Raw genomic sequence first — 25,010 nt, 5'->3', positions numbered from 1 at the left:
AGCACATCGAAACTTTTTATTACTGATGCATGGCAACTGCTAAAGATTGCAATATTGGAAGCTGTAGCATGATAATGAAGGGTTGACCTTTGATTACTCACCCACGAGCCATGGATCGTTGCTTTTTCACCCCACTATTATTTCATCTTCATCATCTACACATGCATCTTGATTATAATAAGCTTTCTCAAGTCTCAACGCCTGTTAATCCCCACCAGCGATATGATCTGGCCGAAGTAATTTTCTACAGCTGATGTGGTCAAAGATTATTGTGATGAACAGCTCATCCAGGTCTTAGCACACAGCCCAAGCAAGGCTTGTGATCACACCGTGTAACTTATTATCCCATCCTCATCAACGGCTCTTACTCTTGCATCTTCAATGATTTATGTCTAGCTAGCATCATTGCATGGGAGTTGCGACATTGCTGCTCTCACAGCATCTGCGATTCCGAAAATGGCTAACGTTTAAACATACGAGAAGAATGGCCAAGCCCTGCGAGTTTTGCCATTTGTAATCACACTGAGCTCCAAGGACCAAATGCATATCATGAGAGTCACACGTAATTATCTCTAATTGTTACGGGGACAAGCTCCTCTCTCAAGAAGCTTCATACCAGCACTATAAATCTACTAGTAACCAACAGATTCTTAGCTGACAAGAACCCTCCTAAGTCCAATCTTCTGAATTAATCTTATAGTTACAGATGGTTATTTAGCATATACTGCCAAGAACAGCACCACTTCATTCAAGGGCAGTTTGTTTTGTGGCCCAGCAGCACTTCTTCAAAAAATTTGTTTTAATCTTTTCACTTTAAATTGTTTTTTTAATGTTTTTTTTTCTTGTTTTGGTATGATGGTATAAAAAATAAATTTAAAAAAATAAAAAAATATTATTTTAATTCATTTCTAAATACAACTTTATACAGCAACAGTGCTGTAATTTTAAAGAATAAATTCCTGCCGGATGGTATTTCCAGTCCCCCGCGTGCTTTGACTACTCAAAACCTACATACATAAAAGAGAGAGATTCGTGTCTTCCAAATTTAACACATTGTGTAGACATTACAGATGTTAGACAATGATAGCTCTCCAGCGTTTTGACCAATAGAAGCCCACAAACCCAAACTATTCAACTTGCCAGCTACGCTCGACTCTTTTGACCAGCCCAAGTCCACCACTCAGTGTTGATCACACCCTCTTCTTTTCAAAGTAATTTTGTTTATAAATATATTAAAATAATACTTTTTCAAAGTAATTTTGTTTATAAATATATTAAAATAATACTTTTTTAATTTATTAAAAATTCTAAACAAAAGTAAAATTCATATTTTTGAGAAACTCCATTCTAAACTCGTTTCAAACAGCCCACAGACCCTATTGGTTAAACATCACTTGCTTATTTAGTCGAGCACCACGGCCTAGACAATGACTACTCGGATCAATGTGATGCCCGAGGTGCGAAATCCTGTCCCAAGAGCCACAGGACCGCATGGTCACCATCAAAACAAGACAGAGATCTGCATGATAGACTAAAAAACTAGAGGAATATAATTGATTATGTTGAGCACCTGTGCCATGGGCTATGATGCTTATTGACTGCAAACATGACCTTTTGAATCGTTTGCCCGATTGGCGTGGTGCAAACCTCATCCACGTTCACATTCTCTTTTCCTACAGAACCCTCCTACTTTATTCTATCGAATCGTAAACAAGTTCTTGACATGTTTGGCGTTCCTGCCAAAGAAGCCAAATATGCCAAGGAAACAAAACGACAGACGCAAGTCAACAAAGTCGAGAGCATTTCAATCATTTTGTCATCATTTCTATACGAACAAACTTGGAAGGGCTAGTCGAGGGTTATCTACTATTTCTGACAATTTGAAAAGACCTACGATGCATTTAGGTCCTAGAATCAGTACACAATCCGGCCCTGATGGAAAACTTCAAAATATGTCAATCTGAATGATCTCTAATAGACAAAAGAAAGAAGAAAATTGCAGATGGAGTATCAGGTAACCGCCCGGGTTGTAACCATCATCAGGCCATGTTTAAAATGTTCTTTAATGAATCTTTCTGCATGAGTTGGGTACTTGAATTGAATGTATGCTCGCAGACACTTCCTATAGGAGAAGTCTATCCATCCACCATCAGATCTTACAACAAACAGGCACCTTGACGTTTTAAAATGGGAATGACGATCAACCTTCAACAAGAGTGGTTCAACTGCTTATTAGTATTCTCATAGACCAACAGGATAGCAAACTCGAAAACATTCACAATTTCACATAGCACATGATATCAACACACACACAAAGGAGAAAATGACGGGTGAGTCCAATTCTGGCCACAATAGCTGGCATTTGACTTGAAGCGAACAAATAGCTCTACTGGTACAAATGCCCTCTGCAAACAAAAAGAAATGAGGGACCAGCAAAACAAATGAAGGAGGCACCTGTTAAAAGATTTTTATCTACTGACCTACATACATGCTGACCATGTGTGGACCAAAACCCTGCAGATCTTCTAGGCAAAAGGTGCACGCAAGACATTAACAAGAACAGAGAGACTGATGCATGTATCTGTCAATTTCTTCCATGACTTTTCACTTACGTTGCAAGGGACAAAACGAGAAACCCAAAAACTGGGACTCGTGGGAAAATTCAAAGAGATAGATAGCATAGTCAAGCAAGAAGAATCCAACTGGTCACGCATCAAAAGTTTCCAGCTGTGTTGCAAAGATGCATGGGAAATTCCAATTTTTAAAAATCTCATTACCAAGCATCAAAAGAATATTAACTCTCTATGGAGTGCCGGACAATAACACATAGGTCACTCCAAAGGGATAGGCAGCATAGTCCATATGAAAAAGTGAAAGCAAAATATAATCAATTTGGGGCAGAAAACATCCATTATACATTAGGAAAAGAATAACAATGGATTCGTGGTGAGCTATGAGCAATAAGTTTTAAGAACTGTTTTGAAGTCTATTTAATTCTATTGAGATATAAAATAGAAGCAGTATTCTACTTGCATGCGTCCATATGATGGATTCTTCCAGCCTCTAAATTGTTATGTGCATGCAAATGTCAATAAACCAATGGTGGAGAAGCAACAGAAGATCTTTAAGAATATTATCTAGGAAAGCTCAAGATGTCATTCTATTTTATTTGCATGTAATGTAGTGAATCTAACTGTTTAGATTATTGTGATATTTGGTATTGATTAGAGTTTTTATTTTGCTTGGAACTTTATCATATTATTCTAGTGTTTCGTTAGGGTTGAAGTGCCTATATGAAGGCCATAACCTAGTATTAGTAGTGGGGTGAGTTGGATGGTTATTAAAAATTGAGGGTGTTTTTTTTTCCCTGCTATTCTTTCAATCTTTCCCTTCCCCTCTTCATCTACTCTTGTGCCCTTTCTTCCCTTTCTCATTTCTATCTTTATCCTGCATCAACCAATTATGTCCACAGCTAAGCAGTTAACAGAAAAGGAACAGAAGTGCATTACACTAAAAGGAACATAAAATTGAAACAAGAAAAGAAAAAAATTGAGAACTTGAAAACTAAGGAAAAATATCAGAAAGTGAGATACATACCAAGCCAAATTTTCTAGCAGTTAGATCTCATAAATGCCTCAGATATTTGGAGTGAATTACGACAAATATTAAATCAGTAATAATGGATAGTGAATTTGAAAATTGTAAGGATCCGTCCCATCCTTAAGATAGCAACAAAGAAATATTATAGTGCTGCCCCTGAAAAATATAAATCCTCCAAATTTAATGGGTTGTAATTCGTATGCTAATGAGACATCTGTTCGTTTCATTTGTTTAAATTTCTTTGGGATCCTCCTAATTGTCAACTCAAACTTTTCATTAAATCCTGATGACAACTTTGGGCCTATTAGCATCATCTAAATGGACTTAGAAAAGGGGCACCCTTCTCAATAGGCAAAACCAACAGTAAGCATGTAAAAAACCTTAGAGCACATGCAAGCTATACATCAATAAAAACAAGGTAATTAGATGGCAAAACCTTAAATCTCATCATGATATGCAGAATGTGCGTGTATACCGCAAACAAAGCATCCCTGAGCCCTATGCCCACTAATATGGGTCACTTATCAGTATGAATGATGCTCGAAAGATAGAATGTTGGATCATAGAGATAAAGTAAATCATCCTAGACCTTCAACATTTAAGTAATGACATTGCCTGACTATATTCTTGTCTTTTATGTCTGACCTATATCACTAGCAACACACATGTCAGACATTTGGAAATTCAAATTTAAAACTCACAAGGACAATCACCATGGCAAATTCTAGATTCATTCAAACTTGGCAAAAGTTCTATACTCAAAATTGAATCAGGAGTCTTTGACAGCCTTACCACAGTGATTCTGAAATATCTACAGTATAGCCATTATGTAATAGCGTGGGAAAATATGCCAGATAAATTTTATACCAGTTAAGATAAATGGTTGACATTTCAAATTTACTTAGAAAGTCATCCAAAATTGATCCATTCCCACGGGCTTACTATGCACGCTACCATCTAAAAGGGATTCGACAAAGACAACTTTATAAATGACATTCATTCTCACCAGGTTAACACCTTTGAAATAAATAGTATCAGTAATTAGAAGCAAGAATTTAAATCCATTCAATCTATGCATAATGGAAAATAAAGCATTTTTGGGCACTAGTTGGACCTAAGAACTTGGGGTCACACGACATTCCTGCTGATGTTTGGTGTAGTGGGATTAAGCAAATCACCTTACACCATCAAGATTTCAAGCAATAATATCACTTACTAACATTCTTTCTTTTGGTTCAGACGAACTGACTCATGACAATAACTTCATACTTGAGTCAGAAACTGGGTATTTTAGATGTTGAAAATAACATGAACAATCAAAACAGAAAATGATAGACTGCATTCTAACTTGGCAAACATCCAATATTCAATCTAACACTATTAGAGAGAACAGTTCAAGAATTGAGTCAGGACATTAGATATGTAGAGAAGTATCAAAATATCTAATGCCCCCCCACCATTCATTACATGTTGGAAGAGACCTTAGATAAAGGAAATTATATCTCCTTGTAAAATTAAGAAAATAATAGCAAGGAAAAGGGAATGAAAAGAAACAGATGAGCATCCTACCATTAAAAACAACACGAGGAGAACCCTGGGCATGAGCTAAAATGCTAGAAAAACCAAGGAAACATTAGAACGTGGAAAAAAAATCGTGGGCAGTGGCGAGACCTAAAGAGTCAGGAAAAGACTCAATGTTTAGCATAAAAATCTTATCTCTACCGAAAATAAATTTTGAACCCTCCATACTGACACGATCAAAGAGTTGATGTTTTATCCTAAGTGCAGAAGTGTCAAAGTAATAAATAACTCGGTAAAACCAGGATGGATCCACAGGGAAATCAACTATATAAATTATAAATAATATATATAATTTAATAAAGAGTTAAAGAGATTTTTGAGATGTGAGATTAATAAGAGGATTATGCCTGCATTTAAAATGAATATTTATCCTAAATTAAAGCTATTTTATATTATCAGATTTGTTATTATAAAATATGTTTAAGTTAGTCCAATATGATGATATAAAAACTTAATAATAATGTATTTTTAATTACTAATCACATACATTAGCAGAAAAAAAACATTTCATAGCATGAATAAAAATCTTATGTTCACCAAAAGTAAATGTCGAACCCTCCATAAATTAGCACAAAAAAAAAAAAGTTTCATGGCATGAAAACAAAAGCGGAAAACAATTAAATGCCTTTTGGAAAACTACGCAAACTTACCGCTATAGAATCAAGCCCACACCCTACTTTATCATCACAATTCGGATGATAAACAAGAAGCCTACCTGCCACAGCTTTCTCATCTTCATCTGTTAGTTGTTCTCCATCCTTATATCTAGCAGTAAGTAAGAAAATCAGAAGAAAAGTAGAAATGATAAGAAAGGAAAGGCAGACGACATTATAGAGTAAAGGGACCTGTTAGAGTGGAGAATGTCTTTAGCGAGGTGAGCTATAGGTTCGATATCTCTCCAAATCTCTGCTTCTTTATCTTTCCACTGTCGGTAATTTTGCTCTTCCCAACTTGAATACTTTGCTGCCTCGCACAAGCTCGACACTGTGTCAATCAAAACAGATATATCATCCTCTTCCATTCGAATATACTCCGCAGTCGAACACCATGATCTCCGAAGTGGCACTAGTAATCCGGTGGCGAAGCGGTGGTGGTGGTGGAGCCGGAGCCGCAGGAGCTGACTGAGAAGTGCAGATGCGGCCATTTTAGGGTCTGGGAGTGGATGGTAACTAAGCTTGTATTGTGCCATCGGTAACTCGATGGGCCCATTTATCTCTTCGTGAAATAAGTGGGCTCGTTTTGAGTCTGTTTCTATGTTTGGGTTAAAGACAATCTGGCCCGTGGCCTGTTTCATCAAATTAAAGACAATTTGGTTTTTGAGTATTATTTGTATTAACCAGCTGTACAATTATGAAAAACAAAATATTCTAAATTAAATAGGGATAAAAAAAGAAATCATCAATATTCATTATGAAATGCTCCTGCAGTATAGGAATAAAGATTAAGTAACCGAGTATTTCTCTTTCGTAAAGATTATTTTATACGAGGAGAGAACTGAATTTTAAATGTAAGCATAGGAGAAATCATGGGAAAAGAAAAATAAAAGCACTTTACCTCATTGTTTTACAAAGAAATTCTCTACTCCATCCGACTAATTCCAAGTTTGAGTCTCGAACTAGTATAATGAAATTCTATATTCTATTTCTATGTGTGGAAATATAAATTGAATTCTAATTTTTAACCTACTTTGATTTCATCCATCCATTACTCGAAAAAGGGCTTGGATGATCAAGTAAACTCAAATCATTCCATCAATCAAAATCTTTTATTTGTATTAAAACAGCATCATTTTTTTTTTTTGACTAGTTACATTGGAAGTTATGCATACATAGAACTTGAAAATGTATCAAATGGCTGTTCCAGAGCACCGTAATTATTGGCCAAAAACATTAAAAGACTTGGATAAGAAATACTTGCACTGCAGGTTTATCTTTTTCTTCCTTCATTTCCTCTTTGACATTTGATTGAATTTTTATAATTTGTTTTGATTTATTTTAGCTATAATGAAATGGGACACACAAAGACTTGTCCAAGGTTGAATGTTACTACTGCAATGAAATGGGACAAACAAAGCACAATTGTCCACAATTGAAAAGGAAATCAGACATGCACAGGAGAGGGAAAGTTGCTGTTGTGATCACCTCTGAAACAAACCTTAGCACTGAAACAAATGTTGTTTCAGGTAAAACTCGAGAAATGATTCGACAAGCTATTTCTAATGTGGGTTGCTCTAGCTAGGCTAACAATACCATCGCGGCATCTGTTTTGACAACTGCCCCAGGTACTGATTGTCCTGATTGGATTGTCGCCTCTGGAGTGTTCAACCACATGACATCTGATGAAAACCGTTTTTTACTCTTTAAATCTTGTTCCTTACATCCACTCCATTCAAACATCCTATTTTATCGTTAGAATTCGGACGGTAAGCAAGAAGCCACCCTGCCACAACTTTCTCATCTTCAGCTGTTAGTTGTTCTCCATCCATGTATCTAAATAAAAGTAGAAATGAACATTAGAGAGTAAAGGGACCTTTAAGAGTGGAGAATTTCTATGGGGAGGTAAGTTATAGGTTCAATATCTCTTAAAAAATATCGACAGGTTGACCAGGTGACCAGTGATACGATCTCTTTGCCAGGTTAGACCCTCGAATTGGGTCTAACACCTATGAGTTAAACATACTTGCTTTACTTATTTACTCAGCACCCTAGACACTGACTACTCGGATCAATATGATGCTATGATAGGAAATGTTCTCCCAAGAGCCACAGGACCACACGTTCAGAATCAAAACAAGAGAAAAAAATGGAACACTGAAAGATCTGCATCATTTACTAAAAACCTGTAGGAATATAATTGATTCTAATTGATCACCAGTGCCATGGGCTATGACGTTTATTGACTGTAGCCATGGCCCTTTGAATAGGATGCATGATTGGCGTGCAAACCCCATCTACGTTCACATTCTCTTTTCCTACAGACCCCTCCTAGTTTATTCTATTGGTGTGTAAACAAGTTCTTGACATGCTAGGTACGACTAATTTGGCCAATCTGCAAACAATCAAATGTGGGTCCTAGGATTTGCGAAAAAAGCTTATTCCTGCCGAAGAAGCCATATGTGCTAAAAAAAAAAAAAGGACAGATGCAAGTCAACAAAGTCGAGTTCATTTCAATCATCTTGTGTCGTCATTTCTAAACAAACAAAAAAACTTGAAAGTGCTAGACAAGGATTATCTACTACGTTTGACAATTTGGCAAGACCTAGGATACATTTAGGTACTAGAATCCATACACAATCCCCTGCACTTGTGCAAAACTTTAAAATATGTCGATCACGATGATCTCTAATTGACAAAAGAAAAAAGAAAATTGCAGATGGAGTATCAAGTAATCACCCGGGTTATAATCATCATCAACTGCCACGTTTAAAATGTTCTTTAATGAATCTTTCTGCATGAGTTGGGTACTTGGATCGAATGTATGCTCGCAGGCACTTCTGATAGGAGAAGTCTATCCATCCACCATCAGTTCTTACAACAAACAGGCACCTGGAGTTTTTAAATTGGGGATGACGGTCAACCTTCAACAAGAGTAGTTCAACTGCTTATTAGTATTCTCATAGACCAACAGAATAGCTAACTTGAAGACATTCACAATTTCACATAGCACATGATTATAGACACAAAGAAAGGAGAAAATGACGGGTGAGTCCAATTCCAGCCACAATAGCTGGCATTTGACTTGAGCGAACAAATTTCTCTATTAATAGAAATGCACTCTGCAAACAAAAAGAAACGTGGGACAGCAAAAGAAATAATGGAATAGATTCCATGTTACAGAGAAATGAAGAAGGCACCCGTTCAAAGATTTTTATCTACTGACCTACATACATGCCGACCATGTATGGACCAGAACCCTGCAGATCTCCTAAGTAAAAGGCGCGTGCAAGAAATTAACAAGAACAGTGGGACTGGTGCATGTCCCCGTCAATTTCTTGCCTGACTTTTCGCTAAGTTGCAAGGGATAAATGGAGAAACATAAAAACAGGGACTTGTGGAAAAACTCAAAGAGATAGAGATAGATAGCATAGTCAAGTGAGAAGAATCCAATTGGCCGTGCATCAAAAGTCTCCAGCTGTGTTGCAAAACTGCCTGGGAAATTCCAATGGAGTGTTGGACAGGTTTAAGACATAGGCCATTTACTCCAAAATTGCTAGTTTGACACAAAAATGGCTTGGGAAAGATAGGCAGCATAGTCCATATGAAATAGTGAAAGCAAAATATAATCAATCTGGGGCAGTAAACATCCAGTACACATTAGGAAAAGAACAACAATCGATTTGTGGTGATTGCCGAGCTATGAGCAATTACTTTTAGAAACTGTTTTGAACTCTATATAATTCTAATGAGGTATAAAATTGAAGCAGTATTCTGCTTGCATGCGTCCATATGATGGATTCTTCCAACCTCTAAATTGTTATGTGCATGCAAATGTCAATAAACCAATGGTGGAGAAGCAACGGAAGATCTTTAAGAATATTATCAAGGAAAGCTCAAGATGTAATTCTATTTTGTTTGTATGTAATAGCGAATCTAATTGTTTAGATTATTATGATATGTGGTATTGATTAGGGTTTTTATTTTGTTTAGAACTTTATCATATTATTCTAGTGTTTCGTTAGGGTTGAAGTGCCTATATGAAGGCCATAACCTAGCATTAGTAGTGGGGTGAGTTGGATGATTATTAAAAATTGAGTTTTTTTGTTTTGTTATCCTTCCCACAGCTATTTTTCCAATCTTTCCCTTCCCCTCTTCATCTACTCTTGTGCCCCTTTCTTCCCTTTCTCATTTCTATCTTCATCCTACATCAACCAATTATGTCCACAGCTAGGCAGTTAACAGAATCGGAACAGAATTGCATTCCACTAAAAGGAGCATAAAATTGGAACTTGAAAAGAAAAAACTGAGAACTTGAAAACTAAGGAAAAATATCAGAAAGTGAGGTGCATACCAAGCCAAATTTTATATCAGTATGGTCTTATGAATGCCTCAGATATTCAGAGTGAATTACGACAAAAAATTAAATCAATAAAAATGTATCATGAATTTGAAAATTGTAAGGATGTGTCCCATCAATAAGAAAGCAAATAAGAAAATAATAAAGTGTTGCTGCTAAAAAAATGCAAATCCTTTAAATTTCATGGGTTATAATTCGTATACTAATAAGAAATCTGATTGTTTCATTTGTTTAAATTTCTTAGGAAAACCTCTTTCACTGTTAGCTGAAACTTTGATTGATCACTGAGGACCCCTTTGGACTTGTAATCATCATCTAAATAGGGTTAGCAAAATGGCACCCTTCTCAACAGCCTACACCTACAGCAGCAGGCAAATTAACTTGGAGTTGTGCGGTGAAACTTCCAGCACATGCAAGATAAATATCCAAAAAGACAAGGTACTTAGATGGCAATACCTTACATCTCATCATGATATGCAGAATGTGCGTGTATACTGCATCCTTGAGCCCTATGCCCACTAATATGGGTCACTTATCAGTATGAATGATGCTCGAAAGATAGAATGTTGGATCATAGAGATAAAGTAAATCATCCTAGACCTTCAACATTTAAGTAATGACATCCCTTGACTATAGTCTTGTCTTTTATGTCTGACCTATATCACTAGCAACACACATGTCAGACATTTGGAAATTCAGATTTAAAACTCACAAGGACAATCACCATGGCAAATTCTAGTTTCATTCAAACTTAGCAAAAGTTCTGTCCTCAAAATTGAATCAGGAGTCTTTGATAGTACACTTAGACAGCCTTACCACAGTGATTCTGAAATATCTACAGTATAGCCATTATGTAATAGCGTGGGAAAATATGCCAGATAAATTTTATACCAGTTAAGATAAATGGTTGACATATCAAATTTACTTAGAAAGTCTTTCAAAATTGATCCATTTCCATGGGCTTACCTATGCACACTACCATCTGAAAGGGATTTGGCAAAGACAACTTTATAAATGACATTCATTCTCACCAGGTTAACACCTTCAAAATAAATAGTTTGGATTAACACATTGTATACAGGCTGGATAACACAAAAAAAAATGTAGCAGTAATTAGAAGCCAGAATTCAAATCCATTCATGAAATGCAGAGTGGAAAATAATGCATTTTTGGGCACTTGGGCAGTTGGACCTGAGAATTTGGGGTCACTCAGCAGTCCAGCCGATGTTTGGCTAGGTGGAATTAAGCAAATCACCTTACACCGTCAAGATTTTAAGCAATGATATCACTTGCTAATATTCTTTCTTTTGGGTCATACAAACCGACTCGGGACAATAACTCCATACTCGAGTCAGAAATTGGGAATTTCAGATGTTAAAAATTACACAAGAACAATCAAAACAGAGAATCGTAGACTGCATTCTAACATGGCAGACATTCTCCATCCAAAATTGAATCAGATACTATTGGAAAGAACAGTTCAAGAATTGAGTCAAGACATTAGGCACATGGAGAAGTGTCAAATTAAGAAAACAAGAGAAAGGAAAGACGAATGAAAAGAAACAGATGGGCATTCTAACAATAAAAACAACACGAGGAGAACCATGGGTATGAGCTCAAATGCTAGGAAATTGAAGGAAACATTAGAGCATGGAGAAAAAAATTGTGGGGCATTGGCAAGACCCAGAGAGTCAGGAAAAGACTATTTGCAGAATAAAAATCTTATCTTTACCAAAAATAAATGTCGAACCCTCCGTAAATAGCACAGAAAAAAAAGTTTAATAGCACGGAACAAAAGCGGCAAACAATTAAATTCCTTCGAAAACCATGCAAGCTTAGTAGCTTACCATTATAGAATCAAGCCCACATCCTATTTTATCATCAGAATTCGGATGATACGCAAGAAGCCTCTCTGCCACAATTTTCTCATCTTCATCTGTTAGTTGTTCTCCGTCCATGTATCTACCAGTAAGTAAGAAAATCAGAACAAAAGTAGAAATGATAAGCAAACAAAGGCAGACGACATTAGAGAGTAAAGGGACCTGTCAGAGTGGATAATTTCTTTAGCGAGGTGAGTTATAGGTTCAATATCTCTCCAAATCTCTGCTTCTTCATCTTTCCACTGTCGGTAATTTTGGTCGTCCCAACTTGAATACTTTGGTGCCTTGCGCAAGCTCAACGCTGCGGGAGTCGAAAGAGGTACACCATCCTCTTCCAGTGGAGTAGACTCCGCTGCAGAACACCATGATCTCCGGAGTGGCACGAGTAATCCGGTGGCGAAGCGATGGCGGTGTTGAAGCCGGAGGCGCAGAAGCGGGGCGCCCCTGATAAGTGCAGATGCAGCCATTTTTTGTGTTTGGGAATGGATGGTTACTAAGCTTGTACTGTGCGATTGGTACTTAATGGGCCCATTTATCTCTTCATTAAAACCTGGGCTCTTTTAATGGCAAAACGTTTGTACGTATTTATTAGGGCCTGTTTTGTGGATCCAGTTGTATTGGGCCTTGTAGGTCTATTACTATTTGAAACGTTTCAGAATTTGAAAAATACAAACCACAAAAATTTGACATATAAAAAAAAAATTGGGATTCTCTGCCAACAATTTCCAATTCACTATTCAGAATGCTTCTCCCACCGCTGATTCTTCCTCGTTGCCCCTTCAACTAAAATATTCCCTTTTCTTGCAAATTGAAATTTCATGATATTTCAAAAGTCAACAATTTTTCAAAAGAAAATTATTCCGTCACATTGCATTTTAAATCGTAGCTATCAAATCTAGTTTGGTTAATAAGTTGACGTGAAGATTCATAGCCTAACCTAACTTGAATTTGAAATTCAATTAAAAAACATTGAACAGGCTAGAATCAATTTAAATCATTGTGTCAATATTAAATGATTTTTTTATAAATAAAATAATATTATATTAATGAAAATAACTAATTTACATTAGCTCATAAATTAATTCAATAATCTAATAACTTAATTTGTTTTTTCATTTGGATAAAATTGAAATCCAATCCAATTATTAGTTCAATAGATAAACGTTACGATGACTCCGTAATAAAGACGTTGCAATCATATTTCGTGAAGCAATGGAAAGATAAATATATTGTTTAGAGTGCAAGCAAAATAAATAAATAAATACTGGCACAAGATTCCAAGCGGACGACATCACCCCCCCTGTCAGACAACGTCCTTTTTACAGTGCTGTTATGGTATGGTTATTTTTTAAAAATGTTTTTTTATATATTAAAATAATATTTTTTATAAAACAATTCCAAAAAATAATTCAACCAACCATAACCTCCGCCTAGTTTTTCACAATAATTAAATAAATGAAGACCAGAAGATCAAACAATTGATTATGAATAAATATTAATTAAAGATTAATGTTATTTAAACTGAATATAACTCGAGGTATGTCTATTTGTATTATATGAATATATACATGAAATATTTATATTTTCTAATATAATGTATATTTTTAATATTAACTTGGTATAAATATGTTTATATATATATAATTTTTCATGATAAATATTCAAAATAATATATGAATCTTTAATTTTATTATTCAACGAATACCTCAAGTACATTCCACAGGATGACAAAAAAAAAAATCCGGTCAGAAAGAAGAGTCCACGGTAAACAAATGAGAACGCATTCACTGTATGTAAACTCAACAGTAGAGAAGCCTATTCAATAAAAGAAAAACGAAATTGTAATCCATTTTCAGATCCGTCTTTGAAAAAAAGAAAAGAAAAAAGGCAAATCAAACTACGCGAGAGAGCACCGTACTCCTCCCTCAGAAGCTGAGGCTGCAAATCTCCACCGTTCAGGTTTTAATCAATCAATCGCCGTGGATGGGCCAGTCAGCTTCGACGGCTTTAATCACAAGCCGTCGAGATTCAAATCGCAGCAGCCACCGGTCAAAATCTAAATTCACGGTCCCGATCATTCCGATGCAAGTAGAAGAACAAACTGAATTTATATTCTGCGAAGGACCTGATTACATCTCAGATCTTCCTGATGAATGCTTAGCTTGTATTTTCCAGTCACTCAATTCCGGCGACCGGAAACGCTGCTCTCTAGTCTGTCGGCGATGGTTAAGAATCGAAGGACAGAGCCGTCACCGACTCTCTCTCAACGCCCAATCAGATCTTCTCCCTTTAGTACCGTTTCTCTTTTCTCGCTTCGACTCTGTAACTAAACTTGCTCTAAAATGTGACCGCAGATCTACTAGCATCGGCGACGAAGCATTAGTTGCAATATCCAGTCGTTGCCGTCACCTCACGCGCCTCAAGCTCCGCTCGTGTAGAGAACTCACCGACGCAGGCATGGCAGCTTTCGCTAAAAATTGTAAAGCATTGAAGAAGCTATCTTGTGGATCTTGCACTTTTGGAGCGAGAGGGATGAATGCCATACTTGATAATTGCGCGTCGCTCGAGGAGCTATCGCTAAAACGGCTTCGAGGAATTACCGATGGCGCGGCGGCTGAGCCCGTAGGACCGGGTCTAGCTGCGGCTTCACTTAAAACTATTTGCTTAAAGGAACTTTATAATGGACAGTGTTTCGGCCCGCTTATAATCGGGTCAAAGAATTTAAAAACTCTGAAGCTTTTTAGATGCTCTGGCGATTGGGATAAGCTTCTTCAAGTAATTTCGGATCGGGTAACGGGTATGGTTGAGATCCATTTAGAGAGGCTCCAAGTTAGCGATACTGGCCTTGCGGCCATCTCTAATTGTTTGAATTTAGAGATTTTGCATCTAGTTAAAACCCCAGAGTGTACTGATATGGGACTTGTTTCCATCGCGGAGCGTTGTAGGTTATTAAGAAAGCTTCATGTTGATGGTTGGAAGACGAATCGGATTGGTGATGATGGGTTATCGGCAGTTGCTAAGTACTGTCCCAATTTGCAAGAGTTGGTGCTCATTGGTGTGAATCCTACAAAAATTAGTGTAGAATTGTTAGCTTCAAATTGTCAGAATCTAGAGCGGTTAGCATTATGTGGGAGTGATACTGTTGGTGATGCGGAGATTTCTTGTATTGCAGCCAAATGTGTAGCATTGAAAAAGCTTTGTATTAAGAGTTGTCCTGTTTCAGATCATGGGATGGAAGCGCTTGCAAATGGGTGCCCGAATTTGGTTAAAGTGAAGGTGAAGAAGTGTAGAGCAGTTACTTATGAGTGTGCGGATTGGTTGAGAACGAACAGGGGATCTTTGGCAGTGAATTTGGACTGTGGGGAACCTGAGCATCAGGATGCAAGTGCTAGTGATGGTGGGTTACTGGAAAATGTAGTTGAGTTTCATTCAGTTGCTAATCAAATGCCGCTGCCTAGTATTGCATCTAGCAGTACTGGACGATCAACTTCTTTCAAGTCAAGATTAGGGCTTTTGAGTGGGAAACATTTGGTGGCTTGCACTCTTAGAAGATGGTCAGGTGGTAATAGCAGTTCTCGAGGATAATGAGACCGTGAACCTGAAGTCTGCACTACTGAAAAAACAGTCATTGCCCTTGGTCTCTGTGGATTATTTTGGATTGTATTGCCTGATTCCATGTTTTATGTACTTAATTTGATGTTGTGTGCTGTTTATTGCCTTTCCTATGGAATCTTCACTATAAAAAAGTGATCATTTTCTTATTTCTTAGATTGCTGTTCACTTCAACTTTGTGTTTCTTTATGTTGCAAGTTGTATGACACGCTTCTGGTTTACATGCTAAGAAGATTCCCTGGGAAATACATCTATGCATTATACTATTGTTTGTTAAACATTGTCTGTGTGGTTTGTTAATGTTATCCAAGTTTTGCCCCGTTATACATTTACTGTTTTGATGCCTCTGTTCACTGGTTCTATATGTATTATGCTACTTTTTCAGCGAGAAGCTGCTTCAGTTGGTGCATAAGCACATGAATCCTTATAGGTTGATTTCGCCACGGTGAATATAATGTTTGAACCTGAATTTTTAGGGGCTGCATTGTGCAAGTCAAATTCTAGAAGTGACAGATGTCTATCATCTGTTTAATTTATATGGCAATGACTCAATGGAGCTAGTTTCTTTGAGTTATGCCAGCTTGTCTTGATACTGGATCATCATTAGCAGTTTATAAATCTCCGAACACCTGTTGTCTAGCATCCGATTCTTCCGCGTCTTTCTCAATCAATGGGAGATCAGGAAGTGAATCTCTCCTAATTGGTAATTTACCTTTGTTTTAGAAATCTCTCTCCAAAACACACATATTGACATACTAACTAGAGTAATTAGATATTTGTTTGTCTAATTAGTTACTTTTAAGAACAATTACTTGCATTCCATGCAGTGTAGTATAACAACACCCACAACCCACACACTCACATAATAACCCAAAAAGGCCTTGACCCTTCAGCTTCTTGTGTGCAGTGTAGTACAAGGATCCTTTCTACATCGAGTATATGGTGCAAGTAAGCTCTCTGCGCAGACTTTATCATTTCAGTTGGGATCGATCAGCTAAATACTGTTTTTAGATAAAGTGCCTTGCTAGTATTTCAGCCATGGCAGCTATTTCAGCAATGTAGTGTAAGTGCTACTTCTCTGGCTACATGATGGCATTTAATTCAACCACAAGGTACAGTTCACTTCAGCTCTTGTGTTTACTGCCTTATGAGCTAGTCTGCATTTGATTTTACTAAACTTGCTCAGTGTCATACTAGAGGACGATGATTTGCACCGTTTTTCCTTTGAAATTAATTCCTCCAAATTTTGATGAGTAATTGTAAATGCATGAGCTACATAGACTGGCAGTTAGTTGAGTTTGTGTGAGCTTGATCTTTTCATAGAAATGTTCATGGATACCTTTTGATCTGCTCCAGCTACAGAAGATTACTTATCCAAGCATCCTTTTCGAGTATGTATAACGGCTGTGCTCTGTGATTTATTGATTTTCCTTGTTCTCGAGATTTTAGTACGGGCTCTGAACTCCGACTGAACTGATTAAAAGAATTGGACTTTGTGGGCAGGTCTGAGGTTTGATTGTTATCTTGAAAGGGAAAACAGTAGGAGGGAGAGGGAGAGAAGAACGACGGTAATTAAAAGATTCTCCTTTGTGTTTAGAGGCGGGCCAATCTATTAACAAAAGAAACGTGGTTTGGATTCTCAGAGAGATTTGGTGTTTGCGGGCATGGGAAGTGGGAGATTCTCATTCTTGTTTGTGGGGGTGATTAAAGCATCAGCTAGCGAAGCAAGTTTTGCATTCTTAGACTCGCAGACTTTGGTCATTCCACACCACAGGGATGGATTATACTTCAAGGTAACCCCAACTTTGATGCTATTGATTAGTGTTCTTATACGGTGTCAAATCTTACGCCTATTTATAAAACACGCCTGTCTCGGCAACGAGACGCTATCAATGATTTTTTATTTGTGCCAAACAATGTCGTCTTTGATTTTTTTTTTCTCTAAAATAATATCTTCTCTTTATAAAAAAAAAAAAAAAAACCCAATAGATACGAGGGAACTTTGAACTAGTCCAACAAGCAACATGGATCTTAGATATAGATGATCCGGGATCTGATACAGACTGAGTTTGCTGTTAAACCGTTAAGGGAGTTGATTTGGTTAAAATCAAAATAAGACATGATCTATTATTGTTTTTATCTACAATAACGTTTCAATTTTTTGTATGAAAAAAATGTCTAAAATCACATTGTTTCATAAATAAATAAAAAACCAATAGATCTTGGTTAATCCGTTACGCATGAGTTGACTTGTTCAACTTGCAACATAAATCTTATCCTAAACTTGTAACTATGGTCTCTGAGCATCTCCGAGGAAGATGCTAAATGAAAAGTCAAAAATAATAATAAAAATATTATGTTGGCTTTTCAATATTTAATTTACATGTTTTAAGAGGAGTGTTCAAATAAAATATCATTTATCATTTCTTTTATAAAAGTACTATTTTTTTATATCTTTGCAAAAATATCAAAACACTATATTATAATAATGTTTTTTTTCTTGATTTTTTATTAAATCTATGTTTTTTTTTTTTTGTAAAATTATCCTAATCTTGTATCATGTGGTTGACTAATTCATCTAGATTAATCCAAGATATATTTTTTTGTTTTTTAATTGAATTTTTTTAATTTTATTTTTTAATATTAAGTTGATTGAGAGTCATTCGAGTTGATTTTAGATCTATTAAGTTAATTAGATTATATCAAATTGTTAAAATAGTTGTGTATTAAATATACTAAAATATAATAAGCTTTTCTAAATAATTTTTTACTATTGGAGTGCATATAAAAAAACTATATTTATACTATTTAAAAAATTATATTATCAATTTCACTATTCTATCTAGCTTCTTCCCTGGATATATATATATATATATATATATATATATATATATATATATATATTGGAATGAGTTTTATTTTTTTTATTTTTAAAAAAAGAGTATTTTGTCATTTTATTGGTGGGCGTAAAATAGAGATCAAATGAAAAAAAAAAAAGGAGGCATTTTTGGTTTCGCTTCTCATTGAGCATGCCCTAATGCCTTGAAAAGACATTGGTCATTCCTCTCATGAGGCGACTTTATTTTTCAAACAGGCTAGGGTCTGCAAAGACATCATTCATTATTTTCCTGTGTTTGCTCCACTGCAGAAAATAAACCTTGCCTTTGAGGGCAAGACTTTCCGACTGGAAGCAAATGTGTTTTCTTTGTTAATTGGATGATACCAGTTTGGAAGCTGTCATCTAAAGCAAATGGGCAGTTTGATCTTGAAGGTGATTTGTAAAACTTTATGTAGTGTATATTTTAAAATAATATTTTTTTATTTTTTAAAAATATTAGCATATTAAAATGATTTTAAAAAATTAAACAAAAAATATTAAATCTTAAAAAACTGTCGTGTAGTATCATTGGCGGCATTTTCAAGAATAGACGTGTCTTTAGCAATATTTACCTGCCGTAAAATAAACAACCTTTTATGGTTAGACATTTGAGGAAGCTTGCCCTTTTAAATGAACACTTGCTTCTGCTATTAGAAAATGGGTTTTATACACCGCAGTGGAACGTTTTGCAGGTTGGTGATGGCTTTTATGCTGTTGATGTAAGGATATTTTACAGGTCAGTATTAATTGTATTTTAAAGTATTTTTTGTTTGTAAATATATTAATATAATATATTTTTTATTTTTAAAAAATTTATTTTTCACATCAACACCTCCAAACAACTAAAAAGCACTAAAAATAAATTAACTTGATGTAAAAAAAATACATATGTGAATTATGACAAAATAAATTAAAACTCAATGTCAAACACCTCGTAAACTAGTCATTGCTCTTTCAAAAAAAAAAAATTCTGAAAAATTGTCGTAAAATTATATTTTTCCTTAATTTATATTGTATTTATGAAAAATAATTTTAAATTAATTATTTGATAAATATCAATCTTAATAACCTCTATAAATTAATACTTTTAAGACTATAAAAAAAATATTAATTAATTGAGATATTATATAAATTTTAAAAAATATCAAATAAAAACATTATTTAAACAAGATTTTTATCAAGTTATACAGTTTATTAATTAATTCAAAAAATAATAATTTTAAATTCAAGTTTTAAACATTTTTTATACAGTAATGTTTGTCAAGCAAGATTTTAAAACAATGTTCACAAGTCTTAAAACTTCCGTAGTTTTCTTTCCTTTTTTTCCCTGAGCAACACACATTCATGCGGAGGAATTTAAACTTCATGAAGCTGTCCGGAAACGCGGCACAAATACCATTTCATAAAAAAATAGTTTTTTTAAAAAAAATATTTTTTTTATATTTTTAAATAATCAATATTAAAAATAAAATATACTTTCAAAAACATCCACAATATATTTATCTAATAAGCTTGTGGAAGTCTCGTGCTGCATCAGATGTTTCTTTGCATCATTATTGTATTTTCAGATTTTACCTGCCCGTCTACTTTAATCACGGTTCCCGTGCTTTCCAACGCTTTATTCATGCTGGTTTGCTAATAATTAATTATAGTCATAAAACTCGAATAAAAACTTGAATCATTTGGTCATCATATCAAAAATAAAACCATATTATTTAAATTTTTTAAAATAAAACAACATTATTTTAAATATATTTTCCAAAAAATTCTTTTAGATTGATTAGATAAAGATATAACTCACTACATCACCTAGGTTTGACTCAAACAAGATGAAAAGAAAACCCGCATCAAGTCAACTGGGCAGGCTATGTTTAATAACTATGCTAACAGATGCTTATATTAACTTCATCAATGCCCGATTAAAAAAATAAAAAAAGACTTCAATAAATGCCCAACTCCGACTGGTTTTGCTCCCTTTCAATTGAATGGGAATTGACAACCGCAAGATCTGGCTTAAGTAGATTACTAGTTTTAAGTGTGCATTTTAGAGTGCATGTATGTACGTAATCACTAACCTCGTATAAGACTCCAACATGCGCAATCCTCCCCTTGCATTCCCGTGCAAAGCACCGTCGCTTTCCATGGACTAACCTGATTGGTAAAACTCACAGCTAACCAAGTCTTTAGGGATCCTTTGCATCGTGGAGTTCATCAAACAATACAAATAAACCAACGCATGCAGCGGGAATAGATTATGCAACTAAAATGAAAGATGTATATAACGTAGAGAGTAAAATATAATTCTACTAGTCTTTAACACACTACAAAGAACGAAGAAAAATAATAACCACCACCTTTGTCTTGTGCATTCATGACCATGGTTAAGCAGGCTTCCTCGCAACCCTAGCATAAATGTGAGTTCAGCTGCGCCTGATAGATTTGTCTTATTGATGGATGATAACTTTCCCATCTTCAAATATTGAAAACTTATTAAAGGTCTTGCAACAATGGCTCACTAAAGGCACCTGTTGAGTCTTATATTGAAGCAAAGCTCATGTCACCTGTCTCCGCTTAGTTTATTTTTTTCTCTTTCTTGGTTTCAGGCTTTCGGTAGAAAATTATCTGACTGAGGATGGTACCATTTGTGATCATACCAAGTAGGGAGCCCAAAACAACTGCAGAAGAATTAAGGACAGAAACTATACGAAACACACGCAATGAACAAAGAAATGGTACAGGCATCTTACAAAAAGAAAAGCAAAATAATTCAGTTCACATAAAGCTGTAGAGAAGGGTGAGGTGAAAGGGAAAGCATTATTTAAAGATATAGCATCTCGACATTCAAATTTACCAAAGTATGCATATTTGACAAGAATATCTCCAAGAGAAAGATCATCTTAAGAGTAATGCTTGCAAATCCATGTCCATATTCATCTATCACCTTCATAAACATACTGAATTCAAAAACATGACTATTAATGAAATTTTGTCTCACTGTACCACTTCATGAAAAATCATATTCTCAATTATATCCTGGCCTAGCAGCGCATAAAACATTCAAACCAACACGATTCATGTCCCACATCAACTTCTTGAAGGAAAATGTTTTTAAGTGGAAATGAAATTAAGTTATGAAACAGGCTAATGCCCAAGAAACAGGACCAAGCGAAATGATAGTTGAATTTTTTAAGCATGGAAGCCAGCTTGTTAAAGTAGAGTCAAATAATTTTCTCTGTTCAAACAATCAACTGCAGATGTTAAAATAAATCTCCAAAAGCAAGGAAAGTTGACAAGGATACCACTTGTTGGTGCCTTCTCTTGCATGCTGGTAAAAACTCTCACTGCAAAACAATTCAAAATTTCATTAACTCCACTCAACATGTCTACTCACAGTGGAAACTGTTAAATTTACAATGTCTCTCACCCAAACCACCACCAAAATTCATGAAGCATGTTAAGAAGCTGAGCTCCCCTGTGCTTTTGTTCTGTTCAAGGATAGCCATTAATTAGTACCATGAGAGCAAAGAACATACATATCATTCATCATAGATAGAAGGTTGCATATCAGACAGCATAATAAGAGAGCTGCTACTAATTCTACTCATCCAAAGATCTTAACTCTTCTCATGAAAGCAATGAGGAGTAGCCCAATTCAACACCTCATGCACCACTCACTTACATGTCCAATTAGTACAGCTAAAACCTAAATATGTATGTGAGGGATGATAAAGGCACCGGTGCAATTTTTGTACATGGAATGAATTAGGAGCTCACCAATGTCCAGTACTATAACAAATGATGAACAACATGTGGCTCGTAATAACTAATAACTACAAAATCAAATACAGACAATATCCCTCTCACAAGGGCAGTATTTCCTTGTTAGTAACATATAAATAAGAAGCATTTTTTGGAGAAAAAAATGCCGAACTACCTACAAGGTCAATTTTGCAAGCTACAAGTTACAGACATCCTATTGGCGCATATACTAAAGTATGGGAACTTGTTACTAGTATCTTACAAAAGACTTAGGGAAAGGTGGCAAAAATATATTTGATAACTATGAAAGTTCACCCCCCATGAAAAAGTTCTCCCATTTTCTAGTGCAAACAAACACTGAAAAATTATTCAATGGAAAAACTTTTCCCGTGAACCCTTGCATAGCGACATTTCAGAGGAAAGTATTTTAACCAACTCATAATATTATTCATTAATACCATCACTTAACCACTTAAGCCACCTCTAACACAACCACCATCCCGTTGCCATCGCCACCGCCTCCACACCATCATATCACCAACACCACCACTCCCCCATTTTATCACCATCACTATCTCTACGATGACTCATTTTTTCAGGAAAAATAATATTTTCTACAAACAAACACACCCTTAGTCGGAAAGTTCTCTCAAGTAATTGCAGAACTAAAACAAATATGCAAAATATAATTTCAAACAGATTTCATTGAGACATACCCTACAACTTAACAACAAAACATAAACTTGATCTTCTAACTTACAGAAAAGTTCTCCCATATCTGTGGAATCCTGGCAAAGAGAAAAATCGCATGTTGGGATGCCTGTAACAGATTGTTTCCACATTAGATTGCTTCATATATGCAATAGAAGAAAGAAATGGAAAAAAAAAGAAAAGAGTAAAATTTCCTTAACACGAAGAGTGAATATGTGTCTAGATTTCGAGTCTGGGCGACACAACTATTAACCTTGTGTATGGATTATCCCTTTATTTTTATAATATCAAAAGAAGAAAGAAAAGATGAATGGCAACAATTCCCGATGAAGAGTTTAAAATGCAGAGTATACATTAAAGGGCCACTTACATAGAGAGCTTCAAAAAGAAACGGCTCTATTTGACCAGCTAAAACAGTTGGTGCTACAGCACAATAACTGAAACAGTGTAATAAGGAAAAACGTTGACTGCATTTTAAATTTTCACAGTTTGAAAATATCAAAACTAGGAGATAGTAGGATACAGCAATGCCCTGATCCACGTAGTGGTTCGCACAGGTTGTGAGAAGTAGTAGATAATAGCAACTAAAATTATAGCTGCAAGATACAAGCAAAAGAGGAAGAAAGTTAGATCTTTCAATATACAACTTCAGTTTTAATGAACGGAACATGAAGTATAAGGATAATCAGAACATAAAAAGAACTAATCAGAGGAAAACCTAGAGCCTAACTAACCATTATGGATGTAGAAAAACTAATGCTTCAGTCTCAGCTATATTGAACAAAAAAATGTGTACTCAACAAGATACATTCATTAAAGGTGCAATGAATAAAGTCTGACTTCAATATCACATCAGAGTTAGCATGGTAAACAATGTTAATCAGAGTATCTACAACTAACCCACGAATTCTACATAGATAGACAATAGAATTCAGATTCATGGAATAATTTGTAGCGATTAGTTTCTCATCCATCAAATGTTAAAACTATACCAGATCATTATTTGACAACGATCCAGTTTGAAATCATTAACACAAACAATTGATCAGCCTAACACCAAAATAACAGATAATGTCCCCCAAAACCAAGAGACGCTCATGACAATAGTAAAGTTAGACCTACACAATCATGATCATCAACTTCGAGAAAATTCATGATAGATTTCAAAGTAATCCATCCCTCTAAATTCAATGCAGCAACATTTTCACCTGGCAGCCTATAAGGAGAAGTCAGAATAAAGAGAAAAAAGTGTAGCACGCACCTTGGATCAAAAGAAAAGCCAATTCTCCATAAGCAGAAAAAGGAAGGCCTTTGTGAAGACAGTAAGCTAGGGCTATGGTATAACCAACCACTTCAAGCTCAAACCCTACAACACTAAGCCCTCTCACGCTTTTATTCTTCAAAATTTTCAGTATCTGGAATTTCAATAAATAATTAAATAAATTATATCCGAATACTATTATAAAAAAAAAAAAACAAATGATTTAGAGTGAAGAAAACCACCTACCTGGGGGACTTTGACGGTGGTGGAGGCAGCAACGATGGCGTAACCGAGAAGCTTGGAGATTAGTGGAAGCAAACAGTCTTTATCGGGGAATTTACCGTCGCGGAGAGATCCGGTTGCGCAGCCGAAATCCATCCCTAAAACCTTCATTTTCTTCTCTTTTCGGTGTGCTATGGGATTGAGGATCTGAACAGAGCTATGCTGCTCGTCTACCTGAAGTTTAGAACATTTTATATATAATCTGGTGCGTAGACTTTTATATGTTTTTTATTTGAGTGTCGTTACCTTTATTATTTGCAATTTAAGGTGTTAATTTCTAATTTCTTTTAATTAAGTATGCTTGAACATTTTAAATTATCTATGATTGAGTGTTTGTATTTTTATTTTTTTATTTGAATGTATATTTTTTATTTTTGTAATTTATAATATGTGTTCTCAAAATTAATCAATTGAGTGCCTTTTATTTTAAAAG

The 25,010-nt window shown here is 35.3% G+C and overlaps 3 protein-coding genes across 12 annotated transcripts; 1 reads left to right on the top strand and 2 right to left on the bottom strand.

Moving 5' to 3' along the window:
- Nucleotides 1–1,784: 1,784 nt before the first annotated feature.
- LOC133681875 (protein DCL, chloroplastic) lies at nucleotides 1,785–12,590 on the bottom strand. Of its 10 annotated transcripts, none has more exons than XR_009836573.1 (8): nucleotides 12,237–12,261; nucleotides 12,042–12,156; nucleotides 11,161–11,236; nucleotides 8,574–8,758; nucleotides 6,027–6,466; nucleotides 5,832–5,946; nucleotides 2,312–3,447; nucleotides 1,978–2,205 (listed from the first exon to the last, which is right to left on the bottom strand). XR_009836573.1 is itself a non-coding variant. In XM_062105053.1 (8 exons), the coding sequence occupies exons 4-8, from the start codon at nucleotides 8,589–8,591 to the stop codon at nucleotides 2,201–2,203; spliced, it is 672 nt and encodes a 223-aa protein (XP_061961037.1). In that variant the 5' UTR covers nucleotides 8,592–8,758; nucleotides 11,161–11,236; nucleotides 12,042–12,156; nucleotides 12,237–12,261; the 3' UTR covers nucleotides 1,978–2,200. The 10 variants fall into 10 exon arrangements, 6 of the variants coding, with proteins under 6 accessions (XP_061961034.1, XP_061961037.1, XP_061961038.1 ...); XM_062105053.1 differs by having other exon boundaries at nucleotides 2,312–2,405; XR_009836572.1 differs by having other exon boundaries at nucleotides 2,203–2,405; nucleotides 2,481–3,447.
- Nucleotides 12,591–13,912: 1,322 nt separating this feature from the next.
- Nucleotides 13,913–15,964, top strand: LOC133683120 (F-box protein At1g47056-like). Its single transcript, XM_062106649.1, has one exon. The coding sequence runs from the start codon at nucleotides 14,058–14,060 to the stop codon at nucleotides 15,657–15,659; it is 1,602 nt and encodes a 533-aa protein (XP_061962633.1). The 5' UTR covers nucleotides 13,913–14,057; the 3' UTR covers nucleotides 15,660–15,964.
- Nucleotides 15,965–20,816: 4,852 nt separating this feature from the next.
- Nucleotides 20,817–24,772, bottom strand: LOC133683121 (mannose-P-dolichol utilization defect 1 protein homolog 2). The gene is made up of 8 exons (XM_062106650.1): nucleotides 24,542–24,772; nucleotides 24,296–24,449; nucleotides 23,558–23,630; nucleotides 23,405–23,471; nucleotides 23,084–23,143; nucleotides 21,989–22,049; nucleotides 21,864–21,905; nucleotides 20,817–21,239 (listed from the first exon to the last, which is right to left on the bottom strand). Exons 1-8 carry the CDS (start codon nucleotides 24,686–24,688, stop codon nucleotides 21,136–21,138), a joined length of 708 nt encoding a protein of 235 aa, XP_061962634.1. The 5' UTR covers nucleotides 24,689–24,772; the 3' UTR covers nucleotides 20,817–21,135.
- Nucleotides 24,773–25,010: the final 238 nt, after the last annotated feature.

This window comes from Populus nigra, chromosome 2 (genome assembly GCF_951802175.1).
Source record: "Populus nigra chromosome 2, ddPopNigr1.1, whole genome shotgun sequence".
Lineage (NCBI taxonomy): Eukaryota > Viridiplantae > Streptophyta > Magnoliopsida > Malpighiales > Salicaceae > Populus > Populus nigra.
This window is presented reverse-complemented; position numbering and strand designations above follow the sequence as displayed.